The sequence below is a fragment of the Nerophis ophidion genome, linkage group LG16 (assembly GCF_033978795.1).
Source record: "Nerophis ophidion isolate RoL-2023_Sa linkage group LG16, RoL_Noph_v1.0, whole genome shotgun sequence".
Taxonomy (NCBI): Eukaryota; Metazoa; Chordata; class Actinopteri; order Syngnathiformes; family Syngnathidae; genus Nerophis; species Nerophis ophidion.
Window position 1 is genome coordinate 20,086,739 of NC_084626.1, and position 23,715 is coordinate 20,110,453.

Sequence of the window (23,715 nt, forward strand, 5' to 3'; positions counted from 1 at the left end):
ATTTCAATGCGCCAATTAAAGCCTTGTTTTGTTGATTAACTTGACTATATTCCCATTAGGGGATGAAAGCAACCGCTATTTAAGGTTCACTCGGGTGATCTTCAAAGACACAAATGGTGTTTCTGCAAATCTGAAAGGATCCTGTTTTGTCAGCAAAAAGGAGTGCTGGCAAGAGAGGGGCAGGACTTTTGTCAAAAACACTTCAGGACAGGGCTATTCAACTGGCTACAGGGGTCTGTCAGTTCAAAACTTGGGGGAGACTTTTAAAAATTCTAAAAGGGTAAATGGGTAGATGGATCGGTCAATGTCGCTTTAGTGAGCGTGTGGCACATTTTTGATGCATGGGACCTTGATTTTCCAGCCTAAAACTATTCTATTTACCAATAGAATAGTTTGTAGAATGAAGCAAAATGTAATATTGTCAGATGGTGTAAGTGACGAACCCTAAGATGCAGAGATGACAGGCTTGGAAAATGAACATGTGGTTTTAATGTTTAAAAAATAAGGCAAGGAAAACACAAACCAGAAACCAGGAAACGGGGACAGGAGTCGGGATCTAGGAAATATCTCTCCGCTTCCAAAAATAGGCAGTCCACAGCATACAGCAAACAATACTCCAGCACTCTCTGGAGGGCAAGGCAGGTTTAAATAATGCCTCTGATTAGTGCTCAGGCTGCAGGTGAGCGGGTGAACACTAATTAGAAGCAGCTGGAAATAATAACTAACCATGGTAACCAAAACAAACAAGGGTGCACAAAAAACAGGAACCGAAGGAGTCTTAGATTGAAAATAAAAAACATAATCCAAACCACAAATCATGACAGATATGAGTACTGGGTTTCAGCCTTGACAAAAATCCAAATTTTTTGTAAGGGTTTGTACACTTGGAGCAGAATATAAAGCACTATACAATACTGTATAATCAAACAAATTGTCATGATCCGTGGTCCGGATTATGTTTTGGTTATTTTCTGTTAGTTTTGGTCTCTTTTAGTTCCTGTTTGTGACACCTATGAGTTTGGTTTGGTTGCCATGGCTGCTTATTGTTTTCACCTGCCTCTGGTTAGTGGTGGGCACGCTCAGCTTTTGTCAACCACTAATCAGAGACCTCTTTATTTACCTTGCTCGCCACGCTCAGTCTGGCTTCCTTGTTTGCAAATGCAACAGTTACGTTGGGTATTCCTTGTTTTCGTGACTTCAAGTTTATGTGTTAAGCTTCGCCATAGCTCCCATGCTGTCAGAACGTTTTTTGGGTATTCTTGTGTTTTGCATGATTTATGGACAATAAATCATTCCTATCTCACGCTTTCATCCGGAGTTTTCCGTGTGCCTTCCTGGGAGAACGATCCCGCATAGTGATGCGAACCCGACGTGACACAAACAATACAAGGCGGAAATGGACTTAGACAACTTAGTATTTAAACAAAGCCAAAATAACTAGTTTAACTGTTATTTTAAGCCACCATGCCGACACACACACACACACACACACACACACACATTGTCATTAGAAATGTGGTGCACTCAGTTTGAAGTCACAAAATTCCTTACAGCCAAGTCGTTACAATGATTACGGATAAAAATAAATCAGCTGCACTTTGTCGGTTAATTTTAGCGTTCAGGTGAAAGTGGCGGGAGGGTGAGGGGTTGCTGAGTTGTAGGCAGTGTTGACAACGCTGTGGAAGCCTCCTGAGTATTTTCCAAACCACTCTTTGCTTGTGCATTTGCTTTCTATGAACTCATTGTAATTATCTTGTTTTTGTGATAATTCACCTGTTTAGTGTTAAGTTCTGCTCTTGTTTACCGTTCTTGTGGCTAGGAGCGCTGAGTTTACACACTGGCCTCTGTTTGGTGATTAGAACACACACCTGCTGACAATCCCAATCATGCTGGCTTATATACCCGTCTCGCCGTCCAGTCGGCGAGGGATTATTGTTCACCTTTGTCAATAATTACGTTTCCTGTTCCTCTATGCGACTGGTATGTTTCTGGTTGTTTTGCAATGCTTTTCTTCACGTAAGCTTCCCGGCGGAACAACCTTTTTGTATCGTGCCTTGCTTAAAGAAGGATTAAACATTTTTCTTACCTCCACACTGCTTCCTGCATCGGCATTTTGGGATCTGGACACTGCCAACATGCCAAATAGTAACACAGCTGACAAAACTAAAAAAAAATTGTAAACACACAAGGTATCAATTAGCACAATAGCTAACACCAACAGTGCTCTGCTCACAAAGCCCAAAATGGCTGTGCAGCAGGTCCACAATGGGTGGATGAGACACTGGTACACAAAGACAAAGTATATTATTTTATTGCTGGATGAAAGTCACTACATTTAAAATAGTTATGAAACACAGGTTATATATATTTTTTTAACAAATGACAGAAAGGTACATTAAAGCAAGTTGATTTATCGAGGACAATTTGCAGGTGAGGAAAGTGCTTTACAGATGTATCAAATTACAAGAAAGGAAAGTGAATCACTCCATCAACGTCGGCCATTTGGGATTGTGTGTGGTCTAGACCGGTCTGGGGACCGGTACTGGTCCGTGACGCATTTGCTACAGGGTTGCAGAGAAACGTTAAATAATTTATAAACTACTGCATTTTTTCCTACTTAACTTTTGCCTGTCCCACTAGACCAGTGTTTTTCAACCACTGTGCCACGGCACAATACAGTCTGCTGTGCCGTGGGAGATTATCTAAATTCACCTGTTTGGGTTTAAAATATTTTTTGCAAACCGGTAATTATAGTCTGCAAATGATGTGTTGTTGAGTGTCAGTGCTGTCTAGAGCTAGGCAGAGTAACCGTGTAATACTCTTCCATCTCAGTAGGTGGCAGCCGGTAGCTAATTACTTTGTAGATGTCGGAAACAGCGGGAAAGATGGTGCGGGTAAAAATATGTCAAATGCTTAAACCAAAAATAAACAAAAGGTGAGTTCCCCTAAGAAAAAACATTGACGCTGAGGGAAGGCTATCTAGAACGAAACTAAAACTGAACTGGCTACAAAATAAACAAAAACAGAATGCTGGACAACAGCAAAGACTTACTGCGGAGCAAAGACGGCGTCCACAATGTACATTCAAACATGACATGACAATCAACAATGTCCCCACAATGAAGAATAAAAAAAACTTAAATATTCTTGATTGCTAAAACAAAGTAGATGCAGGAAATATCGCTCAAAGGAAGACATGAAACTGCCACAGGAAAATATCAAAAAAAGAGGAAAAGCCACCAAAATAGGAGCGCAAGACAAGAACTAAAACACTACACACTGGATAACAGCAAAAAATTTATATTATACGGCGTGATGTGACAGGTGGAGACAGTACATCTACTTCGAGACAAAGGCTATAGTAATTCATGCTTGGTTATGCTTTAAAGTCATATCCAACCATTGCGCCAACTTTTTACTGTCAATTGAGTTTTGTTTTTTTAGTGATTTCTGCTGGTGGTTTGCCTCCAGATTTTTTCAACACAGAAAATGTGCCTTGGCTCAAAAAAGGTTGAAAAACACTGCACTAGACGTACTATTAAGCTTGTTTATAGATGTACAATAAAACTCCTCATAATAATTTAACATTTGTTATATTTGTTTTAGCTTTGTGACATTATACAACGTACATTAAAGAACATGTAAAATATAAATGTGACAGATTATGGCTCAAGGCTGATTTTCATCTGCATTTCATTGCAAAGAAACAAGCTCAGTGCTCCCATTAATTCAGTGTTATAGTGACTTGTATTTTTCATGAACTTATTTTTGCTGTATTTATCTGGCACAAGTGGAAAACCGGTCCTTGAAAAAATGCCAGCATTTAACCTGTCCGTGGTGCAAACATGGTTGGGGACCACTGATCTACACCACAGGTTTTAAACTCAAGGCCTGGGGCCAGTTCTGGCCCGCCACGTCATTTCATGTGGCCCGCGAAAGCCTGTAGGACAGTGGTTCTCAAATGGGGGTATGCGTACCCCTGGGGGTACTTGAAGGTATGCCAAGGGGTACGTGAGATTTTAAAAAAAATAGTCTAAAAATAGCAACAATTCAAAAAGCCTTTATAAGTATATTTATTGAATAATACTTCAACAAAATATGAATGTAAGTTCATAAACTGTGAAAAGAAATGCAACAATGCAATATTCAGTGTTGACAGCAAAATTTTTTGTGGACATGTTCCATAAATATTGATGTTAAAGATTTATTTATTTGTGAAGAAATGTTTAGAATTAAGTTGATGAATCCAGATGGATCTCTATTACAATCCCCAAAGAGGGCACTTTAAGTTGATTATTACTTCTATGTTTAGAAATCTTTATTTATAATTGAATCACTTTTTTATTTTTCAACAAGTTTTTAGTTATTTTTATATCTTTTTTTCCAAATAGTTCAAGAAAGACCACTACAAATGAGCAATATTTTGCACTGTTATACAATTTAATAAATCAGAAACTGATGACATAGTGCTGTATTTTACTTCTGTATCTCTTTTTTTCAACCAAAAATGCTTTGCTTTGATTAGGGGGTACTTGAATTAAAAAACTGTTCACAGGGGTACATCACTGAAAAAAGGTTGAGAACCACTGCTGTAGGAGACTACGGTCCATCCAGACCCACACCTCCCGCCATCTAAACAGTTTTTTCCCCTTCGTCCATTAGACATGTGAACAATGACAGGATCTGATAGCTCAGTTACAGCTCATGTTATTCTATTCTGTGTTATATATGTTTTATGTTGCAAGATTGCGCCAGGTAAAATTCTTAGTTTGTGAACCCGTTCTCAAACTGGCAATAAAAACTTTTCTGATTCTGAATACTTTTTATTTTTATTTTATTTTTCTTTTCACAAAATGCATTCGTTCTTTTGATTTTGACAGTATATTAAGGTATATTATTATACACTGTTGTACAAAACTATATTTGTGAGATAAAAACACATAGTTAAATATCTGCTTGTCACCTTTTATTTATGATTTTAAACATAGATAGATATTACTTTATTGATTCCTTCAGGAGAGTTCCCTCAGGAAAATTTTAATTCCTGCAGCAGTGTGCAGAATTGAGATCGAATTTAAAAAGTAAATAGTAAATAATGGGGGTATAAATGGAAATAAAATAGAAAATATTACCATAAGAATAAAAATAAAAAGCAACAATAACAATACAAATTTAACAGTAAAAATAAGAATATAACAAGAGAACCTAAAGCAAGTTATACAGAAAAAAATCTAATCAAATGCACATGCATTTTGATTAATCACAGGTTAGTACCCGCATGCAAAATTAAAATTAATTTTTTTTAAAAAGTGTCTCTCTGAAAGCAGCCATAACTGCCATGTGGCCCTCAATGAAAATGAGTTTGACACCCCTGGTCTGGACCAAGTACTGCACCATTCTTAGGAATTATATGGATATATCGGTACACACACACACACACACACACACACACACTGTCTTATTGACCTATTAACCTGTGACACTGCTCTACTTTGTGTTCCCTGACAGAAACTGGCCAGAGAGGCGGAGCAGCTTCAGAAGGATCACGAATGGCAAGATGGCGTCACGGTAAAGTAGGGCAGTTGCTCTTTGTTTCTACTTCCCAAGACGACGTTTCCTGCGTTCCCGTTTCCTTTTCTGTGTCACCCATTAAACGTCTATTCCCTCCTGACGTTCCCCCTTTAAATGAACAAGTGTGCGACCACCACGTGATCGCCATCCCGGAGGAGAACGCTGATACACACACACACACACAACACACACACACACACACCCGCACTCACGTGATATCTCTACTGGCTACTCGTGTTCTTGGCCTCCTGTTTTATTTAACAACTTGCCTGCTTGTCATTTTCCTGCTGACCTTTAACAGACAATTCTAAAAGAAGGAAAGAAAAAAAATCTGTTTATGTATTTGTGCCTGCATGTATGCGCCACTGACTCAAATTTTTAAAGATTCAAGTGCCGTCCCCTCCCCCCAAAACACACACACACACACACACACACACACACACACACACACACACACACACACACACACACACACACACACACACACACGTATGTAGCAGATACATTCCCGCCTGTCATATCGTCTTGTCTCCAGGGAGACGAGTTTTGCTGTCATGCTACACTTCCTGCAAATGGGTTTTTAACCTCCGTGCCTCCAGGGGAATGTTTGAGAAAAGACTTTAACCAATTTTTAAAAGAATAATTATTGTCGCTTCTATTCCCTGCAAAGTCCATTTTTTATCCATGCTCTCTTACACTCTCAAGCTGCACTCCTGGCTCCAATGAACTCGACTTGAATAGCAGTGATGGGCCAGCTGTAGTAAGCTTGATTAAATGTCGCCAACCTACAGGTGAAGCTATTCACAGAGAATTGTAGCAAGCTACGTTAAAAGTGCAAAAGTAGCTTGCTACATTATATAAATATATAACTTAATATACAACTTTCCGCCAAACAAGAGGAAAAATGCTCAGTTTGATTGTTTATTGATATAAAAAATAGCTTTTTAAAAAAAATTTTAAATTGCGTACCATGTACAAAATGAGGGGGAAAAAACAGGAAACAAATTAAATAAAAGGCAGTGAAACAATAATGATAAATAAATACCATAATATATACTCTAATGGAGACTTTACAGAACAGGATAAATTCACTTTTGTAAACCTGGTCAAAGGAACAAACTATTTGTTTCACAAAAGAAACATTAAAGGAGAACTGCACTTTTTGGGGGAATTTTACGTATCACAATCATTATGAAAGACATGACGACGGATGGATTTTTTTTTATGCATTCTAACTCATAAAGGTAAATAAAGGTCAGCTTACAACTGAGCCAACAGTAAGTACTGCATTCCACCCCAAAAAATATATAAATACCCATCCCAAAAACACCAAATTTACTCCACTTAAATTTTAACGCAAAACATTTTTTTTATAGGGGCAACATGATCACCAGATTATGCTGCTATGTTTACATCGAGTGGTCTGCTGTTTCCTCGCTTCCCTGCTCTTTGGATGTTTATTGTAGATCATAAATCATGCATCTCACCTAGGTAGAAGAATGCTGAGGACTTATTCCGACAAGTTGTTACATTTTTTTTTCTCTTCTTTACAGTCACACACACACTAAGTGTGGTGAAATGTGTCCTCTGCATTTGACCCATCCCCATGTTCACCCCCTGGGAGGTGAAGGGAGCAATGAGCAGCAGCGTGTGCCACGCTCTGTAATAATTTGGTGATGTAACCCCCAATTCCAAGCCTTGATGCTGAGTGCCAAGTAGGGAGGTAACGGGTCCCATTGTTATTGTCTTTTGACAGGCAATTTGGAAAGCGTCCCAAAAAGACGATTGGCTTCGCTTCCTTTTCCTTAGTGGGGATTATGAGTTATTATTCATCTAAGCGGGAATATGACAAGATTCTATCAGTCAACATCCTAATGACAGCTGACCTTGTACAGTAAGTGATGTTTTATTATGTTTGTTGGCTCTCATGAACTCTGCAGTGAGCAGTAATCAATGACGTTGAAAAAGCAAACGTAATGTGTTCTTGAAATGAATGTGCCGTTTATGCTTAAAATCAGTGGTCTCCAACCACCATGGCTTAACCCTAACCAAACAACTATAAATTAAGTCTTTTTTTTCTTTATTTTGGTTGCCAGTCCTTTTTATTAAATGAATAATGACTAAAAGGATTAGAAAAATCGGTGTGGCGTCTTCAGTAATGCGGACGTTGTATCGATCCGTTGTGGTGAAGAAGGAGCTGAGCCGGAAGGCAAAGCTCTCAATGTACCGGTCGATCTACGTTCCCATCCTCACCTATGGTCATGAGCTTTGGGTCATGACCGAAAGGACAAGATCACGGGTACAAGCGGCCGAAATGAGTTTCCTCTGACGGGTGGCGGGGCTCTCCCTTAGAAATAGGGTGAGAAGCTCTGCCATCCGGGAGGAACTCAAAGTAAAGCCGCTGCTCCTTCACATCGAGAGGAGCCAGATGAGGTGGCTCGGGCATCTGGTCAGGATGCCACCCGAACGCCTCCCTATGGAGGTATTTAGGGCACGTCCAACCGGTAGGAGGCCACGGGGAAGACCCAGGACACGTTGGGAAGACTATGTCTCCCGGCTGGCCTGGGAATGCCTCGGGATCCCCCGGGAAGAGCTGGACAAAGTGGCTGGGGAGAGGGAAGTCTGGGCTTCCCTGCTTAGGCTGCTGCCCCCGCGACCCGACCTCGGATAAGCGGAATATGATGGATGGATTAGAAAAATCTCTAAAAAAAAATAAAAAAAAATCTCAACAAAGTACATTGTACATTAAGCAGCAACAATTTAAAAATAGAACAAAACGATATGTAGGAAATGTATATACAGTATATTTCCTAAATTAAGTCTTTGTTCCCCATACTAAAGTGTTACCCATTTTTCCATACCATTAATCCTCATTAGGGTCCCAGCTGATTTCAGGCAAATTATGAAAAAAAAGCTTCAAAGCTAAGCAGTTTGATGTTTTGGTAGTTTTACCCCATGATTGGACCAGAAATTAACCGAACCGTGAATTGATATCAGTATTGCAAGGAAGGTATTTTTTGTAATTTTGATGACTTTTTTCATGCTTCTGATTAGCTAAAATTCCTATCCAGTGATTGGTTAATGCCCCTCCTGTTGCTTTGTTTTTCGGAGTACGTGTCAAGTGCAGTGTGTCCAGGTTTCTCTCGCTCTGCTCTTACCTGCACGTGAGTCTAATCAGGCATGAAAGCAGTTGGAATATATCATATTGTTGCACCGGAATCCTAATAGCTCCTCGATTAATAATGTATCAAAGTTGATTTCATTTGCCTTTATAATTAGGCCAGGTAATGAATCTCAGCAGGGGCAGCTGTGTAACATGAAAAAAGTCTTCAAGAGGCGGAGGGCGAGAGAGATACGGCGGCTAGAGATGCCTCATCCTGGCGAGAAGAATGGTCTGGTTTGTAGATTTTGTGCTTTCCTAATTTGTCTTTGGGTGAACACTCTGCTGACTGACAGTCTAATTAGATTAGAGCTGCATGCTCTTTGGGCACATTAGGAGAGCCGCGCCGCATCTTAACCTAGCGGGTGGAGCAGTCTGTCAAAGCAAGAGAAAAGGTGTTTATGCATGAGAGACGGTGCATTTAATTGTGTGTGCGTGCATAATATGTCTCTTTGTGTCTGTGTTTGTGCATTCCTACCTCCCCCAAGGAGGTTAACTTTCATTTTTTTCCCGAGCAGGATGGTGAAAAATTCGATTTACAGCAAACCTTGAGGGAGAGATGAGCATTTTAAAGGGGAACATTATCACAATTTCTGAAGGGTTAAAACCAATAAAAATCAGTTCCCAGTGGCTTATTTTATTTTTCAAAGTTTTTCCTTAAAATTTTACCGATCACGCAATATCCCGAAAAACGGCTTCAAAGTGCCTGATTTTAACTGTGGTTATATCCATCCGTCCATCATCCTGTGACGTCACAGCATGACCACACAGAAACAAACATGGCGGATAGCACAAAAAGGTATAGCGATATTAGCTCTGATTCAGACTCGGATTTCAGCGCCGTAAGTGATTCAACAGATTACGCATGTATTGAAAGGGATGGATGGAGTATGGAGGCAGGTTGTGAAAACGAAATTGAAGAAGAAACTGAAGCTATTGAGCTATATCACGACAGGAGGAAGCGAGGACGAATTCGGCGATCGCCTTCTAACCAACGATTGGTATGTGTTTGTTTGGCATTAAATGTGGGTGGAGGGAAAGGCTGGATGCAAATATAGATACAAATGAGGCATAATGATGCAATATGTACATACAGCTAGCTTAAATAGCATGTTAGCATGATTAGCTTGCAGTCATGCCGTGACCAACTATGTCTGATTAGCACACTCCGCATAAATCAATAACATCAATAAAACTCACATTTGTGCATTCATGCACAACGTTATAAGTTTGTTGGACAAAATGAGACAGAAAAAGAAGTGGCATTAATCACGTCTTAGCCAACATATCCAGGGGGTTTACCTCGCTCGTCTGCGGGAAGAGACTGTCGTGATCGCTTGCCGTGCTCCGTCGTCCCTGAATAGCTCACACTGCGGCAGATTCAGTGGTGGTGTATTTTCCAACTTTGTAGATTTCTTTTGACTTTATCGTTGGAAATGCATCTGCTTTGAGTGTCGTAGGATATCCACACATTCTTGCCATCTTGCTCGTCGGTAAAGTGTGCGAAAACAAATGAGGGACTTTTGCATCTTTTGGCCACTGGTGCAACTTGAATCCGTCTCTGATCGTGTTGTTACACCCTCCGACAACACACCGACGAGGCATGATGTCTCCAAGGTATGGGAAAACAGTCGAAAAAACGGAAAATAACAGAGCTGATTTGACTTGGTGCGTGTAATAAGATTGAGGAAATGGCGGATTGCTTCATGTTGTGGTGTCACGGGTGAAAGGTCATCGCACGACAGGCTATCAATTAAAAGGCGTTTAAATCGCCAAGTTCACCCTTTTAGAGTTCGGAAATCGGTTAAAAAAAACATATGGTCTTTTTTCTGCAACATCAAAATATATTTTGACGCTTACATAGGTCTGGTGATAATGTTCCCCTTCAACACTGAGGATCTGTATTTATTTATTATATCTAGGGCTAGGCGATACGGACGAAAAAGTATATCTCGATATATTTTACTTAAACTCGATATTCGATACAAATCTCGATATATTTTCCTGGTGAAAGTATACATATAAGGATATTCATTTTTGGGCAAGATTCAGTGAAATTGAACTGAATAACAACTGTACTGTAAACACTTAATAACTCAGTTTGTCAAGATGGGTATTAACATTGAGGATTTGTATTCGTTGAATATACCTAGGGCTGGGCCATATGGATGAAAAAGTATACCTTGATATATTTTTACTTAAAATCGATATTTGATATAGATATCAATATATTTTCCGGTGAAAGTATACATATAAAGATATTTATTTTTTAGCAATATTCAGCGAAATTGAATTGAACTGTACTGTAAACACGTTTAATAAACCAGTTAGTCAAGATGGGTGGTTACAGCACAAAAAATAAACTGTTTAAGTAGTACAGAATTGCATAATATAAATAAAATAGAAAAATATTCTTTCTACGGAAAAAAAAAAATAACAAAGCTGTGCAAATAATACAAAATGTATCAAACTCAGATAAAACACAAATTTGCAGGCAGGCACTTTTTAATTCCCAGTCTACGATGTAATGAACTGTCACACACGTATGATTCTGATCAGCGCCAAGTAAGTGACTTGACTTAATTGTGCAGCTATGATATTCCTCACTTTGCCGTACATTTTGGCAACGTTTCTGTTGCAAAATATATGCCCGGCTTGGCAACTTGAGAACAGTTTTGATTTGGTCTTACCTGGTAAATAACTCAAATGAATGTTCTATCCAGACGCATACATTTGTCCAAATGTGGCCAAGTAGACTCATTGTGGGTTTCCTGGACATCGTCTACATGACTAAAATAAAAATCTAAAGAAGAGAATCCCTCCGCCATTTTCCACTAGTTTTTTATATACAAAAAACGCCCACTTGAATATTCCCTCTTCTCTTCTACGGCTTTCTCTTCGTCATTTGGGATGTCTGTTGTGATTTCCCTTCCTGGTTCCATGACCCGCCCTATCTTTCCTCTGATTGGGCTGTCCCTAATGTTTTGACATAATGTCAACCAATCGTGACTCAGCATAGTAAACAGCCAACCAACCATGGATGTTCTTATACGTGCAAGCACGTCTCGGAGGGAGGGATAAATCAAATCGATATTACGATACTTTGGGCAGCACGGTGGATAAGGGGTTACGGCATGTGCCTCACAATACGAAAGTCCTGAGTAGTCCTGGATTCAATCACGGGCTCGGGATTTTTCTGTGTGGAGTTTGCATGTTCTCCCCTTGACTGCGTGGGTTCCCTCCGGGTACTCCGGATTCCACCCACCTCCAAAGACATGCACCTGGGGATAGGTTGATTCGCAACACTAAATTGGCCCTAGTGTGTGAATGTGAGTGTGAATGTTGTCTGTCTATCTGTGTTGGCCCTGCGATGAGGTGTCGACTTGTCCAGGGTGTACACCGCCTTCTGCCCGAATGCAGCTGAAATAGGCTCCAGCACCCCCGGCGACCCCAAAAGGGACAAGCTGTAGAAATTGGATGGGGTGGATTACGACATTTTCTTAATTCAAAATATCGATATATCCCCAAGCCCAAATTATGCCTAGTTCTGTTTTTAGCGATCTTAGCAAAATTATGACATATGCATCAAGTGGGTATCTATATGTGACGGCCCACAACTGTACATGGCAAAATAAAGCTGTCACTTCAACATATCACTGGCATCGGGTGGATTATGAATTAATTTTTTGACAGTGTCCTCCAAAACAGTCCAAATTGTGAGACAGTGAGTCCACTTGGGTCAGGGTATTTTCACTTGGAAGGCTTCACAGTTCTGATGTTTTAGAATAGAATAGATGAAATAGAAAGTACTTTATTGATCCCTGGGGAAATTCAGCAGGGTTAAGGTTATTGTTTAAACCAAATCTTCATTCTAATTACAGGGTTCGTACACCTTTTCCATGGCCAAATTAAAGCACTTTTTAAGGACTTTCAAGATCAATTTTCCAGTTTTTCCAGTACCCTAAAAAAGGCAAAAAACAATGTGAATCAATCCATAGCCTTGTTGTTTGAGGTCACTAAATGCTGTCTGTAGGAAAATTAGGGAAAATCTGCTAAAAACCTAAGCCTATCATTGAAGCAGCAGTTATCATTAACTGAGTGGGGCATAGAAAATGAAACTGTTTCTTTAGACTATTCTATAGAATTGGTGTTTGCAAACGTGTCTCCATTTGTGTTGTTTTTCCAATTTTTTGTTGATTTTCTTATTTACAGCACTCAATGACATTGAACAGCTCGGATTGATTCACACCGTATGTGTGCTTGTAAACTGCATAATGTGATATAAATACACGCACCCTCAAATTTTATATTTCACTCTTTCATTGACAAAACTGTTCCACATTAATATAAAGATAATACATTAAAGGAAAATATTTTTGTTTGTTTCACAACACCTAAGTCATCTGTCATTAAGCATACCTAGCCTTATAACTGTGGCGATGATAACAAATTAACAAAAAGACAAAAGTTAACTTTTTTGCTTTCCCTGAGGTAGCCAGACAAGTTAAGTAGACAACAAATATAATAGAGCATGAAAAACACTGCACTAAATAGTAAACAATCCTAGACAATGCAAAATCGTGTCGCCCCCTTTGCAAGGCTTCACAGTTCTGAGCACTTCTTGTACATACCGTTTCTCGCCAGCAACAGACGCTGTTGCAACACTTCAGTCATCATTTAATCAAGCATAATGGATGTCTGTTTTCCACACCGTTACATATAGGCTCTTGGACATAACATCTATATTGATATTATTGTATTTTTCAAACTATAAGCCGCTACATTTTCCTACGCTTTGAACCTGGAAACTTGAAAACTGTGCGGCTAACTTATGGATTTTTCTTTGCCAACGGCCATAATATTTTGTATACAACAAATAGTTTTCAACACCGACAGAAACGCTGAAAAGGTGCACTATTGTTTGTTGTATGGCGCCATCTTTTGGACGCGTTTACTCACTGCAGGTGGTGATGGTCGAAAATGCTCTTCCTGGGGGTGGAAGGGCATTTTCCGGGAAGAAAAACATTAGAAAGAAAAGTACCAATGATTGTCACACACACACTAGGTGATGTGAGATTATCCTCTGCATTCGACCCATCCCCTTCATCCCCTGGGAGGTGAGGGGAGCAGTGAGCAGCAGCGGTGGCCGCGCCCGGGAGTCATTTATAGTGATTTAACCCCCAATTCCAACCCTTGATGCTGAGTGCCAAGCAGGGAGGTAATTGGTCCCATTTTTATAGTCTTTGGTATGACTCGGCCGGGGTTTAAACTCACGACCTACCGATGTAAATTATTGAATGACAAAGAACTTCATATAACATTTTACCCGAACATATTCTTGGCTACATTGTGCTCAGTCACTGATTAGAGTATGAAGGTAGAAAATGGATGGATTTTCCATGGCGACCTCTGGTAGCGGACTTGTCCAGGGTGTATGCCGCCTTCCGCCGAATGCAGCTGAGATAGGCTCCAGGGACAAACGGTAGAAATGGATGGATGGAACCTCTGGTGGCTCCACGGCGGTCATTAGTACCTGCTTTGCATAGCAGAAGGTATCGAGTTAAAATAGACTTAGACTTATTGATCCACAAGGGAAATTGTTCCACACAGTAGCTCAGTTTCAAAAGATGGAAAGGGTATGGATGGAAAGGATAATGAGGGTATTAAGTACACTAAAAATGTATATGTATTATTTACATATTATATATACAGTATATACTGTATACTGATGTATTATTATCCATCCATCCGTTTTCTACCGCTTGTCCCTTTTTGGGGTCGCGGGGGGCGCTGGTGCCTATCTCAGCTACCATCGAGCGGAAGGTGGAGTACACCCTGGCAAAGTCGCCACCTCATCGCAGTATTTTTTATATAGTATATTATATTATATAATGTAATATATAAAATATATAAAAATCCTGGGTGTGAAAGAAGTTTTGGGATGGTTTTAATGATGTTAAAATTGTATACTACGTTAAACTTTACCATATCAATACAAAAAAAGTGGACTGTTACAAAATCATGCTGCTTGTCCAAGTTGTTAGATAAAATAACCTGTGATAATAAGTCGCCACCTCATCGCAGACAACATTCACAATCACATTTACACACTAGGGATCATTTAGTGTTGCCAATCAACCTATCCCCGGGTGCATGTCTTTGGAGGTGGGAGGAAGCTGGAGTACCCGAAGGTCAATGGCGCGTGTAGAGAGGGTGATTTGTCAAGGTCAGGTGGCGTTACTGTGTGACGCTCCACCACCGTTGTCTTTCAGAGGAACACAATCTTTTCTTAGGGACCATTGAGAAGCAAACAGCTGACTTCTTTTTTTGCTGTTTGTTAAATGGAACGTTGGTGGAGAACAGGACAGTTTGAAGACTCCCTCGATGGCACTGGAGTGTCATCTTTTCTCGGGAAGCACACCATAAACCTATTGTGCGTGTGTGTGTTTTTGTATTTCTACCCTTCTTGAGACATCCATAAAGAAAAATACCTTCTATAGGAGGACCGGTGAAAAAGTTAGGACATAAATCCTGGTCCAAATACGGGAAACCATTGCATATCATAGAGCAGGGGTGCCCATTACGTCGATCGCGAGCTACCAGTCGACCGCGGGGGGTGTGTCAGTCGATCTCCAGCCAGGCTTTTAAAAAAATTAGACCTAAAAATTAGTGATCATCAATCTTCACCAAGACGTCACTTAAATGACATTCACGGTACCGGAGGGTCTTGTGAGATGACGCTGGCTGCTGCAAGATCATTATTATGAAAATATGACCGAGAGGAAGGCGAGAAACACTTTTTATTTCAACAGACTCTCGCGCCTTACCTTCCGTCAAAACTCTAAAGGCCGACTGCACATTTCCTATCTTCACAATAAAAGCCCTGCTTCATGCTGCCTGCGCTAACTAAATACAGAGTCTGGGAAAACTGGCATGCACAAGCGATCCCTCAGAAAGCTGGCGTGCACATCACTTGTGCACGCCAGCTTTCCGAGACTCTTATTTTGTTAACGCAGGCAGCATGAAGCAGGGCTTTTATTGTGAAGATAGGAAATGTGCAGTCGGCCTTTAGAGTTTTGACGGAAGGGACGGCGTGAAAGTCTGTTGAAATAAAAAGTGTTTCTCGCCTTCCTCTCTGTCATTTTTTCATAATAATGAACTGGCAGCAGCCAGCGTCATCTCACAAGCTCTTCGGGTGCCGTGAATGTCAATCAAGCAAGCTACGGAATTTGCCGCCAATGTTTTTCTTGTAAAGTGTATGGAAGCTGGATGAATTAGATGCCAAAAACCAACCACTTTCATGTGGCATTGTACAGAAAGGACAACTTTTTTCTCCTCCATTTGAAAATGTGGGCGTTATCATCATTACTGTCTCATTCCAATCAATGCAAGTCATCAGAATCAGGTAATACACTAACTTATATTCTTGTCTTCGTGAAAGACATCTATCTGTGTTACACATGCTTGTATTATCATTAAACACATTTAACTTGTTTACAAAAATGTCTCTTTCATAAATAAATAAATATAAATGATATATGTAAATGACGTAGATCCCCTCGAGTTGGTCAATTGAAAAGTAGCTCGACTGCAGAAAAAGTGTGGGCACCCCTGTCATAGAGTGTCTCATTTGCACCCCTGGTGGTGAAATTTATCAAAATTAGGGTGGTCCCAAAAAGGAGCGATTTTTCAAATTCACTGTGTCGGTTTTAAAAGTGCTCTAACTATCATAGACAGAAACTCTTTATTTAACATAATGTCCTTTTTTGCTGCTTCAACACAGCCTAATCAACACAGAAAAAGGTAAAGTGAAATAACTTAGTAGTTAACTGTAGGCCAATAATGCCTGTCTTTCTCTCAGACGGACAGGGCTTTGCTGTCCGTAGCGTAGCACATACACACACACACACACACACCGCAAAATGAGCTTCTTACATGCTCTCTGAATACGCACTGCTGATTGGCTGTTACCGCTCTGCATGTAACCAATCAGATGGTTCTGTGGGTGGGACAATGCTGGGTGCTACAGAGATGTACTGACGAGAGGCAGAACTAAGCGGAGTAAAACATACACAGATCTTCTCTGTTGCTAGCCAATACTCCATAAAAAATAACGCAGTAACGCATCATGTAACAACGATAACTGAGTTACTGAATATGAAATATAATGCGTTAGACTACTAGTTATCGCCGAAAATAACTGCGTTACACTAACGCATTACTTGCGTTAGTGTCAACACTGCGTATTACTTTTTAGGCGTGTCCAGTCAAATAATAATTTTGCACATTGTCCGATATCAGCAAAAAAATTAGAATTAAATCATGGATGGCATTGGCTTGCATGTAAAATGTCTGATATAAGATGGTCAGCTAGTTGTTATCTAGAGACCAAAGCTACGGTTTGTTTGTACTAAACATGTGCAAACCTGTTTGTATACGCAAAACTGATCGACTAAACTTGTGAGCAGAGGATCGCATATGTTAAGTAAGCAGAAACAGACTCGCAATCCATTTTGTGTCATTGTCTTTATTATTATGCAGAACATACGCTGATCATCAGAAACGGCCACAGTAGCGGGAGAAGAAAATGCAAATATAATTATTTAACACGCATAAAAAGTTCAAGTTTAGCGAGACATAAAAAATATTAGTCATGTCTTTTCAGCAACATAATTTTATAGCTGCTAGAGGACTTCAGGAGCTAATTAAAATACATTTAATGTGTTTTTGTGTCCTTTAGTATTTTTTAATGACGTTCGTGTTTACATAGAGTTGATTGGCAACACTAAATTGGCCCTAGTGTGTGAATGTGAGTGTGAATGTTGTCTGTCTATCTGTGTTGGCCCTGCGATGAGGAGGCGACTTGTCCAGGGTGTACCCCGCCTTCCGCCCGGTTGTAGCTGAGATAGGCGCCAGCGCCCCCCCGCGACCCCAAAATGGAATAAGCGGTAGAAAAGGATGGATGGATGGGTGTTTACATAGAATACATATTATTAAAATGTTTTATAAGAAATAAATAAAAAATAATGTGACCAATGTGCAGCCTCTCTCTTATGCACATTCAGCTTAAAATAAAAAATAAAAATAAGTGGTGCCATTGTAGACGCACTGCACGAATGCTTCTAAAATGCCAATAAAAAGTAGTATTGGGTAAATATCGCTTGCATACCAAAACGTCGCAGATGGGAGCATGATAACTAAATACGTGTGTCTCTGTGGCAAGAGCCCCCATATGCATGCATAATCTTCATTTAAATAAGGTGGTCTGCATGTGACTAATAGTACCAGCTATTTTATAGAATACACACGCTGTCTACAGCGTGGTGTTTGGACATTAGTAAATCAGGCCCTTAATGTCTTCTAATAAACACAATGTTAGTCTTTTCTTTTCTTCACACAAGGTAAACATGCAAGGCTACAGGCTGCTAGTAGCCACCAGCTACACAACAGTTGATCACACAATAGCACGCAAGCAAGACAAATTCTCGGTGGAACAATACCGCAGTCTAAAACAGCACATGTGTCAATATAAATAACATGGGTGCACAGTTTGAGTTTCAGTTTATTTCGAACATGCATGTGATACAATGTAATGCATCACATATTTCCTGTTGTTTGATTACAGCACAGGTTTCACGGTGGCAAAGGGGTTAGTGCGTCCGTCTCACAACACGAATGTCCTTCAGTCCTGAGTTTAATCCCAGGCTCAGGATCTTTCTGTGTGGAGTTTGCATGTTCTCCCTGTGACTGCGTGGGTTCCCTCCTGGTACTTCCTCCCACCTCTAAAGAAATGCACCTGGGGATAGGTTGACTGGCAACACTAAATTGGGCCTAGTGTGTGAATATGAGTGTGAATGTTGTCTGTCTGTGTTGGCTCTGCGATGAGGTGGCGACTTGTCCAGGGTGTACGCCGCCTTCCGCCCGATTGTAGCTGAGATAGGCGCCAGCGCCCATCGCAACCCCAAAAGGGAATAAGCAGTAGAAAATGGATGGATGGATGAATGATCACAGCACATCCGAAAAGGAGTAGGAAGAAGCAGAGCTTATCTAATCCTACCCCTTGTAATATCATGGCAATTGTATCCAATTTCCTTGTTTTCTGCTTGTAACAGGACATCCTTCCATCCATCCATTTCCTACCGCTTGTTCAGTTCAGGGTTGCGGGGGGTGCTAGAGCCTATCTCAGCTGCATTCCGGCAGAAGGCGGCGTACACCCTGGACAAGTTGCCACCTCATCGCAGGGCCAACACAGATAGACAGACAACATTCACACTTACATTCACACACTAGGGCCAATTTAGTGTTGCCAATCAACCTATCCCCAGGTGCATGTCTTTGGAAGTGGGAAGAAGCCGCAGTACCCGGAGGGAACCCACGCAGTCACGGGGAGAACATGCAAACTCCACACAGAAAGATCCCGAGCACAGGACCCTCGTATTGTGAGGCAGACAAGTCAATGAATAATAATAAATAGATAATGATACCTTAAAGGCCTACTGAAACCCACTACCACCCAACACGCAGCCTGATAATTTATATATCAATGATGAAATATTAACATTGCAACTCATGCCAATACGGCCTTTTTAGTTTACTAAATTACAATTTTAAATTTCCCGGGAGATTCGTCTTTGAAACGTCGTGTAATGATGACGTGTACACAAGACCTCACAGGTTTTTAGGAAGTATGAGCGCTGCGCGCACACACAGCTAAGTGTTGTCTGCTTTAACGGCATAATTACACAGTATTTTGGAGATCTGTGTTGCTGAATCTTTTTCAATTTGTTCAATTAATATTGGAGAAGTCAAAGTAGAAAGATGGAGTTGGGAAGCTTTAGCCTTTAGCCACACAAACACACGGTGATTCCTTGTTTAAAATTCCTGGAGGTGAAACTTTCCTATGGATCAGAGCAGACATGGATCCCGACCAAATGTCAACCAGCAGTTTTCGGTGAGAAAATTGTGGTTAAAAAGTCAGTTCTTACCAGAGGAAAGCTGAGCTTGTGCCGTCTATAGCTGCCGTCGACTCCCCTGAGACACTGCACGTCAACACACCCTTCCGACTATCTCGTACTATTAAACTCACTAAAACACTAGCAACACAATAGAAATATAAGGGATTTCCCAGAATTAACTTAGTAAATGTGTCTAAAAACATCGGAATCTGGCCCAATGCAACGCGTTTTTTTTTTTTTTTTCCTAGTCCGCTATCAATATCCTCAAACACAAATCTTTCATCCTCGCTCAAATTAATGGGGAAATTGTCGTTTTCTCGGTCCGAATATCCCTTTTTGTTGGAGGCTCCCATTAAAAACAATGTGAATATGTGAGGAGCCATCAAACATGTGACGTCATCGTCTGCAACTTCCGGTAGAGGCAGGGCATTTCTCTTATGACCGAAAGTTGCAAACTTTATAGTGGATGTTCTCTACTAAATCCTTTCAGCAAAAATATGGCAATATCGCGAAATGATCAAGTATGACACATAGAATGGACGTGATATCCCCGTTTGAATAAGAAAATCTCATTTCAGTAGCCATATAAGCAAGTAAAGAAAAATTAAATACACAACTAGTAATTTTCTCTTCTTCTTTGTTCATCAAAATTGTTTGAGTCGTTTGCGGTGAGTCTGACATCGTAGTTTACTCGCTCCAGCCATGTTTGCCAGCTCACACGAAAGCGACACCACTTGCTCGATGTGAACGCTTAACCAAGGGCGAAGGGCTAAGACCAGGATTTAGGAGGGAGAATTGGGATTCAGTTTTTGGACGCCCAAAATTCCGTACTTACTCACCCTGCGTACTAAATGACTTTTGGGGTATTCCTCATACATCAAAGGCACTAGAAACAATCCAATGTGGACGAGATATGCTAATCAGTTAAATACATTTAGAGAAAAAAACTTTGTATATTGTTGAATATTCAAAATGCCAATGAAAAACAACCGTTTGACTTTGTAATAAGTTTGTTATAAAGTTATGAAGACTTTGTAATAACGTGCGTAAGACAATGGGTCCCCTGCGTTCTGCGGAGCGTCACTTTTACGCAGTGAGGAGCGTCGTTTTGTTCCCCCGCCCCGCGTCATGAAACGTTGGAGCACTCGCCTCACCTCAGATCATGGCTGACGGAACGCTGACGCAAAGTGCAACAGGTTAGACGTGATTGGTGGAGAGAAAGGACAAATTGCAGAGACTGCAGAAAGACGTGTAATTTCCATCAGATTGTGATGTGACAGCAGCTGTACTGTTGAAATGCATTAGTGCTAATAGCACTGCCGTGGGGAAGGGGGGGGGGGCTGCCATGATGAAAGAGACGAGAGGAAGCAAGGACGCCAACAAAGCTGCAAGAGGAGAAGGTGGAAGACACAAACATTTTCTAGGACATTTAGTGCAATCATCGCTCACTAATCAATCTATTCTTTTATCACAACACTCTTCTTTTCTTCCTCTCTTTTCTTTTTCTATTCTCCTTCTTTTTTCTCTTCTCTTTTTTGTATTTTTTTCTATTTGCTACTTGTTTTCTTTTGTCTTACTCTGTTATTCTCTTTTTCTTTTGTCTTAGTGTTCTTCAATTCTCTTGTTCTATGCTTTTCTTTTCTCCACTACTTGTCTCGTGTTCTATTCTTCTTCTCTTCTATTTTCTTCTTCTGATACTCCTCTTCTTCTTTCTTGCTTCTGCTTCTTTTATTCTTCTCTTGTTTTCTACTGTTCTCTTCTGTTGTTCTTCTCTTTTTCTCTTCTCATATTTACTTATCTTACTTAGTTACTTACATACTCACTTATTTACTTACTTTGTTACTTACCTATTCAATTACTCACTTACCTACCTACTTATGTACTTACTTTGTAACTTGGTTACTTACTTATGTACTTACAGTTATACTTGCCAACCTTGAGGCCTCCGAATTCGGGAGATTGGGGAGGTGGTTGAGGTTGGCGGGGTTGGGGGGTGGGGCGGGGTTTGGTGTTAGTGGGGGTGTATAGTGTAGCGTCCTGGAAGAGTTAGCACTGCAAATGATTCTGGGTATTTGTTCTGTTATGTTTATGTTGTGTTACGGTGCGGATGTTCTCCTGAAATGTGTTTGTCATTCTTGTTTGGTGTGGGTTCACAGTGTGGCACATATTTGTAACGGTGTAAAAGTTGTTTATACGGCCACCCTTAGTGTGACATGGATGGCTGTTGATCAAGTATTCACTTATGTGCCACATATATTATGTGACTGGGCCGGCACACTGTCTGTATGGAAGCAGACGTGACGACGGGTTGTAGAGGACACTAAATGTAGTGCCTAAAGGCACGCTCCCACTATTGTTGTCCGGGTGGAAATCGGGAGAAAATCGGGAGACTGGAGGTTTTTGGGAGGGGCACTGAAATTCGGGAATCTCCTGGAAAAATCGGGAGGGTTGGCAAGATATCTTACAGTATTTTTCGGACTTTAAAGCGCACTTAAAATCCTTTCGTTTTCTCAAATATCGTGCACCTAATGTACGGAATAAATTCAGTTGTGCTTACCGACCTCGAGGCAATTTTACTTGGTACATGGTGGTACATTGTTAATTTGACTTTACCTTCATTAGCCAGACTTCTTTGTGTTTTATATTGATATCAAACTGTAAACACCATGTTTTTTTTACAATGCTTGTGGGATTTTTTTTTCATAGCATTTTGTTTGTTTTATGATGTATAGTTAATATTAGAGATGTCCGATGGCTTTTTTGCCGATTATCCCATATTCCAATATTGTCCAACTCTTAATTACCGTTTCCGATATCAACTGATACCGATATAAACAGTCGTGGAATTAACATATTACTGTTCTTAATTTTGTTGTCATGCCCCGCTGGATGCATTAATCAAGGTTTTCCAAATTAAATCAACTCAAGTTATGGAAAAAAATGCCAACATGCCACTGCCATATTTATTATTGAAGTCACAAAGTGCATTATTCTCTTTAACATGCCTCAAAAAAGCAGCTTGGAATTTGGGACATGCTCTCTTTGAGAGAGCATAAGAAGGTTGAGGTGGGCGGGGTCGGGGGGCGAGGTTGGGGGGTAGGGGTGGCGGCGGGTGTATATTGTAGCGTCCTGAAAGAGTTAGTGCTGCAAGGGGTCCTGGGTATTTGTTCTGTTCTGTTTGTTGTGTTACAGTGTGGTTGTTCTCCCGAAATGTGTTTGTCATTCTTTTTTGGTGTGGGTTCACAGTGTGGCACATATTTGTAAAAGAGTTAAAGTTGTTTATACAGCCACCCTCAGTGTGACCTGTACGGCTGTTGACCAAGTATGCCTTGCGTTCACTTATGTGCCGCCTACATTATGGGACTGGGCTGGCCCACTGTTTGTATGGAGGAAAAACAGATGTGACGACAGGTTGTAAAGGACACTAATTTCAGTGCCTTCAAGGCACGCCCCTAATATTGTTGTTCGGGTGGAAATCGGGAGAAAATCGGGAGACTGGTTACTCCGGGAGGTTGTCGGGAGGGGCACTGAAATTCGGGAGTCTCCCTTAAAAATCGTGAGGGTTGGAAAGTATGCTTACAGTATTTTTCGGACTGTAAGGCGCACTTAAAATCCTTTAATTTTCTCAAAAATCAACATTGCGCCATGTAACCCGGTGCACCTAATGTACGGAATTATTCGGGTTGTGCTAACCGACCTCGAGGCAATTGTATTTGGTACATGGTGGTACATTGTCAATTTTACTTTAGGGGAGGAGTATATTTACCGCTAGATTCACCAAGTCAAGTATTCCATATATATATATATATATATCAATCAATCAATGTATATATATATATATATATATATATATATATATATATATATATATATATATATATATATATATATATATATATATATATATATAATGTATATGTATGTATGTATATATAATGTGTATATACATATATATATACACATACATATATATATATATACATATATATATATATATATATATATATATATATATATAAATAAAAGAAA

At 40.2% G+C, this 23,715-nt stretch overlaps 1 protein-coding gene across 3 annotated transcripts in view; it reads left to right on the top strand.

The window, feature by feature from the left end:
• Nucleotides 1-23,715, top strand: part of cacna2d2a (calcium channel, voltage-dependent, alpha 2/delta subunit 2a) — a 553,278-nt gene that overhangs the window by 270,946 nt on the left and 258,617 nt on the right. For all 3 annotated transcript variants that reach the window (XM_061874585.1, XM_061874586.1, XM_061874587.1), the window contains exon 4: nucleotides 5,509-5,568. In XM_061874585.1, coding sequence (XP_061730569.1) covers nucleotides 5,509-5,568 — 60 coding nt within the window. The remainder of the gene's footprint in view (nucleotides 1-5,508; nucleotides 5,569-23,715) is intronic.